The following is a 17,798-nucleotide window of genomic DNA, read 5'->3' as shown; positions in this document are numbered from 1 at the left end:
GCACACAGCCCCAGCCACACACCCCCCGACACGGTATATGAGACTAAGGCTTTATTTTTGAGTTGTTATAGAATCATTTCTATATACACTATGCAAACACAAATCATGACAAAAATATTTTTTGTAATAAAATATGTTATACTAAATGCTTGATTTTTAGTGTACTGTATGATTTGGGTTTTTTTCTGTTTTTAAGATAGCAAATCTCCCCCTCCCTTCCCCCCTCCCCCCCCCTCAAACGAGTATTTCCAGGAGGCAAGGGTCTTCTTGAAGATGCATGGAGGGCATGTACCTCTTAAATCAGTGCACAGGGTGAAGGTGAGCTGCAGCTAGAGGCTATACCAGGCTCTTCCCAGCAGCTGCACTCACACCAGGTGGGGCAGAGTGGCTATAACAAATTTTGGGGTAGCTCTAGCCCCACTCCCTCTGTAGCCCTCCCTCCCAGTACCGCCGCTCCCCACCCCATACCACCCAACCCAAGTGCACCTGCTGAGAAAAGACCAGTGCAGCCTGCAGCAGCAGCCTGCCTTTGCCTGTGCAGAGATCCAGAGGGCACATTCCCCCCCATGCCTCCCCTGGGGGTGCACACAGCAGTGGAAGCCATGCCCTCTGCATGAGTTGCAGCTCTATCTTGTGCCCCAGCCCACCCTGGCTGGGCAGCCCCTGTCCCAGCCCCACTCCCTCCCTCACCATGGGGGCCTTGATCTGCTCCCTCCACCCCCCACATCCCTTCAGTCCCCCACACCCCTTTCTTCCAGACTTACCAGCCAGACACTGCTCTCCAGGCTGCCGGTCTTCACCCCGGCCATAAACATGCTATGGCTGTACGCATGCATACACCATTTATCAGCAACATCGTCAGCCACTTTGCCAAAAAGAGCCGATTGTCGATAATGTCAGTTTTCCTTTTTTGAGTTTTGATACGATATGGACTGATGTATCAGTGCACCTCTAATATATATATGATATAGATATAAATTATGCTTTCACGAGCTGGAGCTCACTTCTGTAAGGTACTAATCTACCCTGCCTGCAGATTGTGTAGACACCCTGGAGGTAACTTTTACATTAACATGTGAACTGATAGCAATATAGCCATAGCAGCATAAAACTTAGCATTGATTGCAAAGTGTATTTGGGAATCTGCTTAAATGCTTAGGCGAGTAACCCACACTGAGTTATGTCACTGTGGTTACCAGTACCCAAGCCTGTTTGTTTGAAGTGAGCTTGGGAATATGTGTAACAAGTTGTAGCCAACTTGTAGTTGACATCAACTGCAGTGAGACATATACTAAGTGACAGCACCATATAGATGATAGTACATCAGGTTTTGAAGATTTTTTTCCCCCCAAAAACTGCTAGAGATGCTTTTTGTGAAATGTTGCATTTCTGAAGATGATCTTCGTGTCCTATACTTCAGAAAATTGATGAATATACATTTTTCAAATACCGTATTTTTCGGACCATAAGACGCACCTGACCATAAGACGCACCCTCGTTTTCCCCCCACTTTTGGGGGGGAAAAAGTGCGTCTTATGGTCCGAAAAATACGGTATGTACAAAAAATAAATGTTTGAACTTAAATGTTCTTTTATAGAAATGTCAACAATTTCAGTGAGTTGCTGTGGCACATTGTAAAACTGCTTGAGTTTGTGATACGTTAACTGAAATTTGAACTTTTGAACTTTAAAAAGAAAATCCAATAAAAATTAATTAATCTTGGAGCATTCAGTACTTTCCTATAAGATGTATATTAATGACATATTGTGTATGACCATATTTGATATTTATATGTGCCTGCAGGGCAATAAATATAAATATCAAATGTCATATGACAAATTTTGGTCTGTAAACTATAGTATCTTGGGATTAAAGTTGTGCTATATGGAATTTATATATAGTCTGTTTGCATATGTTTATTGTTATTATGGTAATACAGTATTTGCTTTCTAAAATATAGGTATTCAGAAAGTCATAAAAACTGAATACAAATTACAGTCATAATAATGTTGACTGAAACTATCAAGAAATTAATTAAGGTTAATGTTAAAGTTTTGTTTCGTGTTTTAGGAAAATGAAAGGCTATACAAGCAAGTGAAAGAGCTACAGCTACAAAACAAGAAAAATGAGGAAAGGAAGTTTAAAGAAAATCAATATTTAATGTCTGAATTAGCATCCTTAAGGTAAATTTAAATAAACTTCTGACTTGTATATTTTTAGTTAGTCTTCGAAAACAGCAATAATAAAAAGAACTGTCTCAGAACAGATAATCTAAATAGTAGGCATTTTTACACATGCAATGGGGGCACTTTAATTGAAGCAGCTCTAAGAGCTGTTCCAGTTAAAGTGCCTTCAGCGTCTTGTGTATCAGCACCCCCATGCTTCGAAATCATTTGAGCTTTAGTTCAAGCACCCCAACTGCCGTCTTGAAGTGTAGGGATCCTGATACATGAGGCACTGTTGGCGCTTTAATTGGAGCAGTTTTTGGAGCTTCTTCAATTAAAGTGCCCGCACCCCCATAGCATGCATACAAATGCCTGCTAGTCAAATTATTATTTTTTAAGACATGTGACTCCATTGATGCTGATTGGCAGTAACGGGGTCTCTGTATTTGATTCTTTGGCTTTTGTCTTTCTCCTGGCTATTATAATATTTGACTGTTATACACACAATAGAATAATAGGGGCAGGGTGTTCATTTGGTAATATAATTTTCTTCACCTGTAAATGTATTGGTTATTATTATACTTGAGTAGTCTCAGAAGATAAGTCACCCAGCAGTTCAGGGCACAAAAGAGCCCTGTACAGAAAAAGGGAATTGTTAGTTTTATTGTGCTGAAGAAGGAATGGGTTAGGAGCCATTAAGTAGGAGGATCTTAAGCCTGGTAAAACTTGACTGTCTCTCGGTAATGCAAGTGTCAGCAGTTATGCACATTCATAATTTACAAACCATTAATGAATAGGGTTCACAGGTGAGCTTAGTAGGTAAGAAGTGGATTTTTCCACTACACATACATAATTCCACTGGTCCAAAGCAAGTGGCTTGGAGTTTGTGTGTCCTTAGTCAGGAGGGAAGTTGATTTTTTGCCTTTATTGATTTTGATCGTAGTGCAACTACTTTTTCTCTTGTTTTACTAACTTCTCTTCAGTTCACATTTTTGGGTAGGCCTGGATTGATTTCTGGCAACACAGGGGTGATCTAAGCTTTGATTCATGATTTTTACCTACTTTAATGTAATTCTCTTTTTTTTAATATAACATAAGCTGATTAAATTCTTTTTTTACTGGAATTTGAAAGAATAAGCATCTTGTATAGAAATTAAGTATGGTCATGAAAGCTGTGTAAAATGTACCAAACTGTATTCTGTTTTTATTATTAGAGAAAAGATGGCTCAAAATAACTTCCAGTCACAGTTAGTGCAGGATTCTGAGCCAATAAGAAACCAAAGTTTCTCAGAATTGATTTCAGAACTTCGAGCAGCACAGGTAAATAGAAGCACATGCCTTTCAAAATATTTACCTGTTTTTGCAAAATAGATAGGATTGTCATTATTGTGGACTTACTGAGTAACACATACTACGTTTGCTAGTTTTCTTATGTTAAAATGCTGTACCATTTTTATATTTATTACATATTACTGTGTTGAAATATTGTAAACAATGTGAATGAATCCTCAAATGAACTCTTACTAGGTCTCAAAGAAAGAAATTGATTGAAAGAAAGATGTTCTTAGCTAGTAGAGCTCACCTTTTTGGCCCCACAGGCCAGATTGTGGCATGGGGCTGAATTGGACTTTACATGGCAAGATCAGGCCTGCCCCCCTGGATTGGGCTCTATATGGCCTTTGCTAGCCCCTGTGCTGCCTCTGTCCAGCCCCATACACTGGGATCAGGCCCCCAGGAAGCTGCGCTGCCTCCATCTGACCCAGTATGCTGAGATAAGGCCCTGCACTTGCCTTGTGCACCTGATATAGCACTCAGGGCCACAGTCTGTGGCAGCACTGTAAGCCAGGGGCTGAGTACCGCTGTTCTTAGCCACTGTCATCATTGCTGATTCTTTGGTTGGTGTCCTAACATGGTCTGTGAAAATAATTGCAAGTCACCAAGGAAATTTACAAAAATTGCTTCCAATGTTTTGTCTAAAAACTTAAGAAAGAAGAAACCAAACTGCTGGAAGAGATAAAACGGCTTAAGCAAGACAAACAAGCCCTTGAAGTAGATTTGGGACAAATGAAGAGAGAGAGAGATCTGGCAAGAACACAGCTTTTTTCTGCTTCAGGTAAAGGAGTCATTTGTGTAGTTTATAAATCTAATCAACACTTCTATTTTTCTAAATAAACGTATAAAACATAATGTATATTCATTCCCTTGTTACATATATTACAGGAGCTCTTAGAAATCCCATATTAGAATAGACATGTAGGACTGGAAGGAATCTGAAGAGATCAACTAGTCAACTCCCCTGCAGGAAGACAGAATCAACTATAACTAGACTATTATGGGTAGATGTTCTGCCTAACTTGTTCCTGAAAAAAACCCCAAAAAACCCCCTTCAATTCTAAGACCACTAGTTCAGGCATTTCAGTACCTGAACATTTTTTTTTTCTACTAGCCAATATAAATTCTTGTTGTAAATTGAAAACTAAAAGATTTGAAGGAATCCATTTAAAGTATAGTGAAACTAAATGTTGTCACACTTTTAAACTCTGAAGTCAGTGCAAATGAGGAGGGTAAATCTGATTGTTCTGATCTTAGATCCCTAACAGGAGATTAAATTTATTTTTTTACTTTATAGGCGAGAAGAATTACGAGATAAAGATTATGGAAGAATCATACAAACAAGAAATTAGTAATTTGAAAAAGAGGTTGCAGTGGTATGCAGAAAATCAAGACCTTTTGGATAAAGATGCAGCACATCTTAAAAATGCAAAAAAAGAAATTGAGAAATTAAAACTGCAGGTGCTCATAGTTCTAGATTTATTTTGTAAATGAGTTCTTATTTGTACATACAAAGAAAATGAGTAAAATTGATCTATTTTTTTCAGCATATGCATTATTTCCAAAATGCAGTATGTTGAAAATGTCATAATCTTCAATCTAAAGACAGAGACCCTAATAGCATGGGCATTCTTTAAATGCACCAGAGTATAACATTTGTTGCATTAGACGTTTCAAGTGACTTTTCTAATCATAATCCTCAGTTGTTGTTTCTTTAAGATATGCAAAGCTATTGAGTAAGGATGCCAGTTACATTGTTACACTAATAGTTTTAAGGTCTATGAACCTATGAAGGTACACAGCCGTGATTAAAGTAATGTTTCTTTTCAGTGGGAATTACCAAGGTTGGAATTACCAATTACCAGTTGTTTTCTAGAAACACTTTGTGACTTTAGGTAAGGTGGGAGAGCAGGCTTCCACTTGTTTATGGTTGAAATTAAAATCTTCTAAATCAGAATCAAATAAAACCAGTCCAGGGATCCCAAAACATTAGTTTTGAAATGGGAACTGCCCCATTTATTTCAGTGTGTCTTAATTCATATGCCAGTGATATTTCACTGCTTATGGAAAGATTTAAGGGAAAAAAAGAAGGTAGGTTGTTAAGATCCAAAAGTAGGCAAAAGTTTGCAAAGAACCAGTGAATGGAGAGGGCTCAAAGTGACATATATGAGAAGTGGTTTTTCAACAGCTCATGGTGAAGGCAAAATTAAGGTTTCAGATTTTGTAAAGCATTCCAGATATTGCTATCTTATTTGGATGGGTCGTCTTGTGTATCAAAAAATTAACCTCTGCACAATAGTACTAACCTCATTTCTAAAATGATGTCCACTAGAGATATTAGATGGACTCCTTCCATCATTCATCTAACAAACCAGTTGCATGATATAGGATCCTATTTATTGATACAATATGGGGGAGGAAAAAGTCGCCAGTTCCTGCTCACAAATCTCAAGACCATTCTTGGCCTACATACTATTTAGGACTTCTGTTAGTATTAAAAAGTATAGATTAGGCAGCTTTAAATTGCCTCAGTAAACTCAAAGGTAAAAGATTTAACTTCTTCCCTTACCTGACCTTTTGGTAGTGGGTGACAGGTATCACGCGTCTGTTCCATGCTGTTTTTCCACTCTGTCACATCCCCTTATATACCAGTAGAATGGGAGACAGACATAGGACTAAGATCCAATGCAGATTTTCCAGCAGAGAGTTCTTAATCTTGCAGGGGAACTGCCTGATAGACATTTGCAGCTGGAAATCATCTCCCATTTCCCTGACTTTAACTTGATTTAAGAATCTGGCCATTAGACTTACAGCTGTCTATGAGCCATGTTAATAACTAGGATTGAAGTGAGTATATTGATACGGTTCAGGGTTAGAACACTTCCATTGGTTTTTTATTTGACATACTGAGTTTTTTTTTTTCCACTGAGCTAGTGAAGTTAATTTATTTACTTTGCCTTTTGGTGAGTAGGTTGAGAAGCTCACAACTGAAGCTGGGAATCAATCTGCGCAGCAGAAGAAACGTTGGAAGGACAGAGCAGCAGATGCTAAAAGAATTCAAGATCTCGAGCAACAGGTAGATAACATATTATGAGATCTTATTGGAAGTATCCCTTGATAAATTAATCATTTTATATTAGTGCTATAAATACTAATTAATCTATTAAGAGTGTTTCTGTGTATTTTAACAAGTTTTAATTTTATCGGCGTAATTTTAAATAAAAATTCTGTATGTGAATGTTTTCTCTTTTACAAACAAGATATTTTGTTCTGGGATCTGCAATGAAATAATAATTTTATTGGATTACTCATTGGGTTTATGAGAACAATTGGGATATGAAAATATTATGAGATCATGTAGGATCAAGTATAAGTTGGAAAGTCGAACAGGAGATGAAGAAAAGAGAGGAAACTAAGAAGCCATGACTGTTTTGTATTGTTTCTGGCCCTTTCACATTTTTTTTAAAGTAAATGGTATACATTAAAATAGAGTGCTCTCTCTTTCTAGAGTCATAGAAAAGCAAGACTGGAAGGGACATAAGGGATCACCTAGTCGAACCCTCCTGCTCTGTTTTGCCATCTAAATCATCCCAAATAAACATTTTGTCTAATTTACCCTTTAAGAAACTCGCAGTGATAGAGATGCCACAACCCTTTTCAAATAATCTATTCTAGTGCTTTAGACACGCGAATAATTAAGAATTCTTTTCAGTGCATTAGAGGTGCACCAATACATCGGTCCAATATCAGACAGGTACTGATATAAAGAAAATTAATTGTATTGGAAATTGGCCTGACGTGGCAGATAATTTGGCCAATAAATGCCTGTGTGTGTGCACAGTTGCAGCGCAGCGCATAGGCAGGGAGGAGCACAGCCTGACAGCTTGAAGAGCGGCATGCAGCTGTTAAGTCTGGTGTGGTGGAAGGGGAGGGAGTAGGAGGAAGGGAGGGGAGGGGCATGGGAGAGCAGATCAGGGCCCCTGTGGTGAGGGAGGAGTGGAGCTGGGGGCAGAGGCTGGGGCAAGCACTGCCTGGGTGGGGCAGGCACGGGATGGAGCTGTGGCTTGTTGGGGGTGGGGGGGGTGCACTGCCACTGCACGCTGCTCCTCTGGTTGCTGCTGGTGCGGCACGTACCCGCTCATCTGGCAGCTGCCACTGCAGCTCATCCAGGAAGACATGGGGGTGACGTGCCTCTGGATCTGCGTGGGGCAGGCTGGGCTGCGCAGAGCTCTTCCCAGTCCACCCTGCCCTGCGCATACCCCTTTTCCCCCTCCTCTCCTCTCTGCTCCAAAGGCACTATTTTCCTTGTAGCAGTGGGAGGGAGATGAATTCAAGACATCAGTCCAGTCATTAGGTTTTACACCTAGAAATGATAAGAAATTTATAAATATGTTCCATGTATAGAACCTAGTATTGGGGGGTTGTCTTGTATCTGAGTAAATACAGTATTTCAGAACATTTCTTCAATTCATCAAAATCATTCTGAATCCTAATCTTACCCCCTAAACCCCACCTGGCTTAGTGTCATATGCAGATTCCCTCTTCCAAGTCATTAATGATGATGCTAAATGATATAGGATCCAGGAGAAACTACTAGGGACCCCACTTAATTTCTCCTCCCAGTATGACTGACCTGTTGATGACTGTTCTCTCAGTACAATAATCTAAAGTATTAAAAGTTATGGATCCATATTATAATAGGGTCATGTATAATACACTGTCTTAGCTTGCTTATGAAAATGACAGAAGAAAAATCTGTTTCAAAAGCTTTGCTGAAATCTAGGTATTATGGCATCCACTGCTCTTCCCCATCAATATTCTGGCATTGAAAGAAATCTGGCTGGTTAGCATGGTTTACACTTGACAAATATATGCTGCTTTTAGGTACTTACAAGTTAATTGTATTTCACCAAATATTGTAGACAGGTTGGTCTGTAATTTGCTGGATTCCCTTTTTATTTATTTCTTTCACTGGGCTATATATTTGCCTATTCCAGCCTTCTAAGGCTTTACCTGATCTTTACAAATATCATAACCAAATAACCAGTGACTGCAAGTACCACAGCCTTGAGTGATCTCAGTTGACCCTTATCAAGTTGCTGATTTGAAAATATATAACTTGTCTTAAATAATCTCTAACTTATTCTTTCCCTACTGATGGCTAAGATTCTTAACCTCCACTTTTATCTTTGATGTTAATTCTGCTTGTCATATAACAATTGACCTTTTGGTGAGGATGAAGTATAAAAAGCATTAAACACTTCAGCCCTCTCCATGGTAGCTGTTGTTAGTTTCTATTCAACTCTTCAATGTATTTTTTTATTATTGAACTAACTTCAGAGTTGAGATTGAATTAGGCAAAAATGAAGAAAAACACTTTGACTTCATAAGCTTGTCTTACTTTATCCCAGCTGTTCATTGAGTCGAATAAAAGATATCACCCCAAAAAATCCTGGCCCCTGGCATTTAAAATGTAACGTCATCATAGTAAAATGTGTAGTTTGAGTTTAAAGCATTAGAACGACACCAGTGCTTAGGAATCTTATTTTAACTTTCATAATAAACAAATGAGTCTTTCTTCCAGGAGGTGTGCATATTCAGTAAAGAGTCAGTTATCTGGAAAGTCAGTTAGTGGGAAGGCTGTTTAATAACAAAACTATCAGCCTGTAATTGGATTTTGCTTGTCAGTAAGACAACACAGCATTGTTTGTTTACTAGTGCTTTGAGATTTTAAAACATCATATGTTATCATATGTTTATTTCTTCTTGTTTTTAAATATATTTGCTGTACAATATACTATTGAACGATCATCTGAAAAAATTAATTATCTGAAATGATGGTGACAATTATTGTGAATAATTGATGTCTTACCGTAAATACTTTTTTTTACGTGGAAATATTCTGACCAAAGCCCTTCTATCCTGCTTTAGAAATATTCTTTTAGCTAAGTGCCATTTTTTAGCTAAGTAAGATTAATGTTATTAAAATAAATAAGATTTAAAAATCAGAATCCAAATTAAAAGAAATGTAGCTCTTAATTTGATTTAGACACAAGTTTATCCTGGAGCCTTTTCCTTCAAGCACAGATTCATAAAAGTCGAAAATTCACTGTTGATGCCTTTATGCCAAAAGCTCCCTTTTAATGTGTAGTTCTACCTTCTAACAGAACTTTAGTGGGTTTCACATTAATTCACTTACAGCAAGCCATTAGCCATCTTTAGTACAGTATATTTGTGTTGTAATAAAGGTCTTCTCATTATTTCTGCCTAACTTTAGATAACTTTCTTTTTGACAGATTAAGGAAATGGAAGGGATTCTAAAGAGAAGGCATCCAAATTCATTGCCTGCTTTGATATATGCTGCTGCAGCAGCCTCTGAAGAAGTTGATGTTTCAGCTAAGACCAATACAATTGATTTTCTAGAAAGAAGAATAAAAAAGTTAGAAACAGAGTTAGAGGGGAAAGATGAGGAAGCTAAGAAAAGTCTCCGTGCTATGGAACAACAATTTCAAAAAATAAAGGTAGCTAAGCTAAGAGTCACATGTGGATTCTTTTATTCGTGCTGAGCAGCAGCTTATTTTATAAGTAGTAGAGTTAAGTTTTTTTTCACGGTTTGTTAGATATTAGATTCTGGTTTTGAGATTACAGTATTGCAGGATGAAGTTAAAGATGAGATTTAAAGAAAAACCTTGTAGTTTCAGGAACCAGATTTTAAACTTGTGCATTTGAACTGTAAAAACCTCTTAATTGCCAGAGAAGGAATAAATTTGCAGAGGGAATTTCTCAGGACCCATTAAATATCTTTTCATGCCTGAAGGTAAAAGATTTGATTCTGCAGATCCTCATTTATCTAGCTATATTCATAAGTTGAAACACACAGGATAGTAGACTACAAAATCATTTTGTTTTTATATGTTAAGTTGAAGCGTATATCCCACACTCTACCCTGCGTAAGTGTGCTAAGAAAAGCATTTAGTTAAGTGATATTTTGTGTCCTGCTGTTTCAAAGCTGTTCCCTTTGTCGTAGATAGTAATTTTGTTAATTTAATAGCTTATTACCATTTTCTGAAGTGTTAAAAGTATCATGTTTTATATATTTATATTTATTTTTATGTGTTAACTTCATCATCTTAACTTGTACCAAAAAAGGAGTGATAAATCCAGTTCTGTAAATTGCTTTTCTTCTAGCTTCAGTATGAGCAAAGACTTATAGAGCTTGAAAAATTACTTGCTTCAAAGTTGATGAATGAACCCCAGAAATTGCATGACAACAAATGTGGTTTTACAGCACTTGAACGAGAACTTCACAATGAAAGAGAGACCTATCATATCACTATAAAAAATCTTCAAACAGAAATTGAAAATCTTAAAGATCAAAACTCTCAATTAAAACTGAGAAGTGAAAGAAGTGATAAACACTTAGAGGACCAGGTGGAACAAGCCAGTGCAAAAGCCAGGTTGGTAAAATTAAATCAAGAACTGGTCACCAAAAGTAAAGAAATACAGGACCTTACAAAAACTGTGGAGACGCTTCAGAGAGAGAGAAGGAGGATGCTGTGTGATCAGAATTCAAATGACAAAGCTGACAACAGTGAAAAGTCTACAGAGATTTTACAGGATACTTCAGCAACAGATAAAAGGAAATCTAGCAACCACGAACCTTTCCCCAACACTATTGATGAAAAAATATATCAACCACATAGCTTTGCTGATCCCCATATTTCAGAAGTTCTGCAAGAAAATGCACAGTTGAAAGATGAGCTTGAAAGATTGTGTCTAGAAATGAAGCAGGAGCAAGTGAAGTCTCAAGCAGCACTGGCTTATTCCGAAAATAATGTGCGTAGGTAAGTGTTTAACATGTGTTTTTAAGATGCTGTAATAATAGAATATTGGCTAACAGGACCTAGGTATTAGTAATAAAACAGTGCCTTCTAACAACTAGTCCACATCTATGAATAGCTCATGTTAGCAGTGAGAATTATTTAGTGGTTTTGCTGAACTTGATTGGTGGCTTCTGTCCATCTGTGGACAAAGATACAAGGATTGCTTATGTTGCCTCTTCTTTTGGCATTGGCATTAAGTGGCATTTTTGATCAAAAAATGAAACAATAGGATTGCTGCAGTTGAGTGGACCACAATAATATAAGCTATTTCTTTACATCAAGGCATCAGTGTGCTTCCTTACTTTTAGAACAAGATTCTAAAAGGACCTCAATATTTTTTGGAGAGTACTACCACTTCAGTGCTTTCAGACATACCTACACTAGTTCAATTTGCAATGGTTTTGAGTAAGAATAATGTTTTTAAAAAAAATTGTTACACACTTAGATGCCGTTGTTGTTTCATCTTACTGTGCATCATTTGATATTTCTGCCTTAGACCTTCAAAATTGTATGCAGGCCATGGGAGTGATAGCAGCCTGCAAAAATGCAGTTACCAAATTTGTGGGTATATCAAGAGTAATTATGTCACTGCAGTTGTTGTCACTTCACACAAGGTGTGCCTGAGAAATTTGGAAGATACAAAGCCCGTAACTTACTTGACCTTTTAAGTGCCTAAGTATAGAACTATTCAAGGCTCAGATCGAGCGAAAACATTTTTTTTCTTTTTCTAGGATAAAAGAAGAGACAGCTGAATATATCACAGCTCTTAAAGCATCCCACCAGAGAGAAGTAGAGAAAATTCTTTGCCAGCATGCAGTGGAGCATTCCGCTTCTAAACTAGCAAAATTAAATAGCAAAATTTCAACCCAAGAGGTAAAATACAAGTATTAAATGTATTTGTTTCTAATGCACATCAGATCTTTTTAATGACTGTTTTAAACTGTTTAGCTTCTAAATGACTATAAATACAGGCAACCCTCGCCATTTGCAGGGGATAAGTTCTTGTATCCCGGCTGCTCTGGCAACAGCGGAACTCCCGAGGAGCTCCTTTGAGTGTATTTAAGAAGCGGGTTCGGCATTCACAAATGCCAAACCCACAAATAGAGAGGGTTTCCTGTATTGACCATTTTCAATTAAAATGGACCATATTCTTTCAAAAATATTCTTAGCTGATATTTCTGTCTGTAGAGGGAGAGTTTTATGTTTGTATACTTGTAATTACCTTAGGTTGGATATTGATAACTTTTTTTTCTCAAACTAAATATTGGTTTTAAACTCTGATAATATCCTTATATATTTACTTTTCATTATTACTCTATTCAACAGAACTCAAGCAGCTTAAAAGTAGCACTATTTATGTATAAATCAGATGCACCTAGAATACTGGTATTACATCACTTGCTTTTTAGTATAAAGTACAATACAGTTCTTACTAAGATTCAAGAAAAGTTTCTCTTTCATTTTGAAGGTTTTTAAATAACTGCTCAAAGGGATTATATTAATGACATCTATATCAATATTCCCTAGATCCTAATAAAACACCTCCAACAACAAGTTAAGGAACTACAGAGGGATCAAGAAGCCTTAGTAATTTCACAGATGCGAGAGGAAATCTTACAGAAGGAGGTAAGAGTATAGGAATAGTTTGTGGAGCTTTTTAGCTATCCAAAGGTAATGCAAGAAATCAAACATATTTTTTTGTAAGGTTCCAGCAATATACCATATTTACTTGAAACTAAGACGACCCTGAATGTAACACAGCCTCCAATAACTAGATTCTATACACGGAAAATGTATAAATTTGTTATAAGTTTCCATGTATAGAATCTAATTATTGGGGGTCATCTTTAAATCATCTCCTTCTCCCTGCCCCCCACCGCTGCAGGGAGGCAAGGTGGTGTGGGGAGGTCAAACAGCTTGCGTTCTCCCCCTTCTTACTCTGGCCCATGCCTAACCTTGCTCTGCCTCTGGGGCTTTTTTCCCTATGTTAAATGGGAGGGGGAAAATCTTGTCTTAGAATCAAGTAAGTACAATAAAATGAAAGCTGCCTATAAAAACCCAGTCTATTTTTAGCTCTACTTTTAACAAAATTAAATTTTTAAAATCAGAGTAGGTTGTAGTCAAGTGTTACATGCTAATACTATCTTTTCCCATAAACTCTTCTCAATTTAGTCTTTGGAAATGAGCTTCACTGAGGCTTTTTATATATTGATATGTAATCTTTATCTGAAAACTGATGTAAAGCCATGTCTTGTACATTGTTTTAGTATACAAAAGAAGTAATAAGCTCTTTGTTTTATAAAGATGCTGTTACTACTTTCCATTTTTGTTGGTGTTGTCATTGTGGTTTAACTACAGTAACAACATTCCACTGTGGATTAAAAATACAATAGGAAAATGAAATGTCATTGTCCCAAGATACATTATCTAGTATGTCTCTGTAATCATACCTTGGCTTGGTGAACTGGAGTACATCACAGGGCATTTTCATCTCTAGTTTCTCTCATTGTTCAACAAGAAGAGCATTGACAAACTTCACTTCTGAAAAATAAACATCTGAAACCCTCTGGGTTCTTAAAAATGAGGCCATTTCCATTTACAGCTGTTGAACCTCTACGGTTTCAACTAAAGTATTTATGTGAGTGGGCCTTTGTGTCTAAATGTAGGCGTGCAAGATAAAAATGTTTGCACTTTTTAATTTATCTTTCTTTTGGCTTGTAGTTTGTAGCAAAAGTGGCTGAAAGACGAACCTTATTGTAGTCAGAAGTTCAGAAATCCATGTTTGTGTTTCTAATATGGTCCCACCACTTCAGTTACTCCTGAGAACTATTTCCATTGATAAATTCATTCACAGAATCCTGTTGTGGAAATAACTGTTTGTTAGGAACAGGCTTTCTGTGGTTCCTGGCCAGCAAGGGCTAGTTGAGCTAAGGAGACAGAAATTATGTGCACTCATTGATTCTGAAAGAAAAAGACTTCCATTCTTCACTAGAGAGAGAGGCTCCCCAGCATGAAGGAAGTTAAGTAATAAGAGGTTCTTCTCACCTTTTTGTTCTAAGAACAGGCTTATACCACTCACTTATAGCACTTAAGCATATGAGTAGGGAAAGCAATCTGATTGCTGGTATAGTGAAGCATGCGTTGCTACTGTGTGTGCAGACCCAGAAATATATTGTCTAGCATAACAAGCAGTACTTCAATGTAAATAATAAATATCTCAATTTTAGATGGCAAAATTACTAAAAGACTTGAGAGAAGCTAAAGAGAGCCAGAGTCCTGAAATGAAACGCTTCTTATGCCTAGAAAGAAAAATCAAGCATATGGAGACCAGACATGACCAAAGAGAACAAGAACTACAGCAGGTAAAAAATATCAAATATTGTAGCTTGTTATGTAGTTTGACATTAATCAAGAATATTTGATACCTACAGTGTAATTTGAAATAATCTGGGCAAGTGTAATGAGCTGCTTTTATTCTAGTTGGTGCTCACTAGTGCAAATAAATCTTACACCCAAAATTAGTAGTAGGGTCAATTACCATTCTTGTATGTTTGATTGTAAATAAGATATTTAGAGTTCCAAGTAACAGTAAACATGAGTGTCAAATTTCAGTTTATGGACACAGAAAGGAAGGCTATGAGTATTTTGAAAATCTGGATTAATATTTTTATGTATAGCTGTGTTGTAATTACTATCTTTGTCTTAGTTGTATAATCCAGTATTTGCTTATATGTAGGTATGTCTCATGATTGTTTAGCTGGTTGTACCTTATTAACAATTCTCTGTTTAAAAAATGAAAATAAGCCTCAGTTTTAAAAATAGTGCTAAAACCTTTAATTTGTCATTGATTCCTATGCCTTGTATATGAAGTTTTAGCCTTGTATTCTTAGTAATCCTTTTTATATCCAGAGACTAGCTTCTGATTGCTGCCCCCCCTTGCAATTCATAAGATTTTTTTTTTTTAATCTCACTAATCCCTCTGCTGTGTGAATGTCTTCCAGTAGCACCTTGCTACTGAAATGATGTGACTGGCATCTTTCATATGTGGTTTGTTCTTTCTCATCCTGCCCCAGGAAAATAATTCTTTTTTCCAGTAAAATCTTGGGTTGTTTTTTGGGTTGCTAATAAGTACTGTGTTGTTTTTTGAAACAATAGAAGTAAAGTCAGGAAAGTATCGTGGGAGTAGAAGGCGGTGAGCCTTGTGACTGTTCTTAATGATGGTTTTTTATCTGGGAGTTTATTCTACTGGGTAACACCAGCCCCTAAGAAAGTGCTTTCTCCTACACAAAAGAAAGTTACTCATTCCGCAAAAGCTCCTTAGTGCCATAGAAAATAGAACTTGCCACTTAGATTCTTTTAAAGAAGAAAATTATTATATCCTATCAATCAGATCTGTACTATATTCATGTTTATATCTTCACGGCTGTTGACATGCAGTTTCCACTTTACTGTGCTGTCAATTTTTTAACATCAAAACCAATAAATTAATATTTTTGTCTTTCTTTTTATCCCACTCCCTCCCACTGCAGGTGTGAGAATGTTTTCCTTGTCTTTTAAAGCTCTGAAAAACTTCTTAACTGAGGTGGTTGTGGGTTGATGCTTTGATTTGATTTAACATTTAGTAATTTTTATATCTAAACTACAGTGTCAGACTCTCTGGTATAACTCCATTGTTCTGGTCTATATTATTGTAAGGAATTTTTGTGTTAACACTAATAGCAGTAGCATTAATATTAAGTAATTTTCATTTAGATATGTAGTTTTTTGGTTTTGGGGGGTTTTTTTGTTTGCTTTTTGCTTTAGGAATTGCAAGAAGTGCCTTTAAGCCTTAGGAAATAAGTTTAAAAAAAAGGAAAAAAACTAATGACTTTCCTTTACACAATATATTCCTAAATAAGATATTCTGCTGTGACATTCAGTAATGACAGATTTTTATTTCATGCGACATAAACATGTTTAATTTAGCATCACATGAAAATTCATTCAGATTCATATCTGCAACAGCTGCAGGGTACTGTCAATGTAGTATGCTTACAGAGCAAGAGATGGGGATTACATAGTTATTACAAAGCATAGATCCACCACAGAAACTCCGTACCATGAAGACAATCCAGATATGGCTTGTTTTTGTTGTACACTATTGTTAACTCAATAAATATGTATTTTTAAATGGCAAGTTTTAAAAAAGACTTAGAGATCTGATATAGTTTGAATTATTAGATACTGGGTACATCTAATCTAATGCACAGTAAAGCGTCACCATCTACATGAGTGCAGGAATTACTGTGCAGTATATTAGTCTAATGTCCTATTTTCTGGTACCCGTATATGCAGATACTAGAAAAACAGCGCATTAACTAATGTGCCGTAATATACATGTAGATGCTGACCAGGAACAAATTGCTCCTAGTCAGTCTAGGCAGCAGGGAGAGCTGTCCTGGCTCAGCGGGTCACTGCCTCCCAGCCATGTGGAGATCAGGACAGGTCCCAAACTCCACAAGACTGGGAGAGCTGTCCTGGCTGCCAGGCAGCTATGAAGATTGAGACTTGTCCCAATCTCCACTGGGCAGCTGCCTCCTATCGGGCTTCATTTGCTCTTAATGGGGGCGTACATGTAGACATGCATCAGAGAGTACTTTAATGAACCTGAAATTTCAGTGCAGAAAATTCAGGTGCATTAATTGCACATGTAGATGTGCCCTGGTGGAAAAAGTCCCCTCTAATATTAGCCTTTGGAAATCAACATACTAAATCAACTTTACTAAAGTATATGTAAAGAGGGGTGTTTTGGCAAAAGGGCTGTATCAAGTAAGGAGGAATGTTCAGTGAATTGATAGCTCTGAATCAGTGTGATACTGAGCAGGTATGCTTATAATTTTCAGGTGGTGCAACAAACACAGCATGTTGCTGAAGCACAGCAAATCCAGGAGATTGAGAAATGGAGGAAACTTGCACAAATAAAGAATCAGGAGCTGGAGAAATTTCGAGTGGAATTAGATTCAATACTAGATGTTCTACGGGAATTACAGAAACAAGGAGTTATTATTCCAGCACCTGTTTCCAGTGGATTAAACATGCCAGGAAGTTATTGGAAGTTGTGAATGGGTAATAGTTCATCAGAGAAGCAGAATTTTAATCTAGACAGCTGGGGTTAGGAAAGACTATTGAAAACAACCAGAGGTGCATTATTTGTAACTACAGGTACTTGAGTAACTGGATTTCCCTGGTCTCAAAATGGAGCGCTATCCCCCCCGACCTCACTCCTTAACATGCTTGGCTGAGCATCCAGAACTCCAGGATTAGTGGGGCAGGAGGGATATGTCCAGTGTTAAACACCATTTATCTCATGGAACACGAGCTTCATTGACCAAACTGACAGTCCCATTTGGTACACCTGTTCTAGATGTCCTGTCTCAGC

At 37.2% G+C, this 17,798-nt stretch overlaps 1 protein-coding gene across 1 annotated transcript in view; it reads left to right on the top strand.

Annotated features, from left to right (window-relative positions):
- The window catches only part of CEP162 (centrosomal protein 162), a 70,504-nt gene extending 52,706 nt beyond the window's left edge, over positions 1-17,798 (top strand). The window contains exons 18-28 of the mRNA XM_019538170.1: positions 2,071-2,183; positions 3,380-3,485; positions 4,152-4,278; positions 4,795-4,958; positions 6,469-6,573; positions 9,794-10,018; positions 10,686-11,341; positions 12,112-12,253; positions 12,908-13,006; positions 14,608-14,742; positions 17,263-17,798. Coding sequence (XP_019393715.1) covers positions 2,071-2,183; positions 3,380-3,485; positions 4,152-4,278; positions 4,795-4,958; positions 6,469-6,573; positions 9,794-10,018; positions 10,686-11,341; positions 12,112-12,253; positions 12,908-13,006; positions 14,608-14,742; positions 17,263-17,481 — 2,091 coding nt within the window. The 3' untranslated portion in view covers positions 17,482-17,798. The remainder of the gene's footprint in view (positions 1-2,070; positions 2,184-3,379; positions 3,486-4,151; positions 4,279-4,794; positions 4,959-6,468; positions 6,574-9,793; positions 10,019-10,685; positions 11,342-12,111; positions 12,254-12,907; positions 13,007-14,607; positions 14,743-17,262) is intronic.

Source organism: Crocodylus porosus, unplaced genomic scaffold (genome assembly GCF_001723895.1).
Source record: "Crocodylus porosus isolate Cpor-Errol unplaced genomic scaffold, CroPor_comp1, whole genome shotgun sequence".
NCBI lineage: Eukaryota > Metazoa > Chordata > Crocodylia > Crocodylidae > Crocodylus > Crocodylus porosus.
Note: the sequence above shows the minus strand (reverse complement) of the source record. Positions and strands in the feature narration are given on the sequence as shown.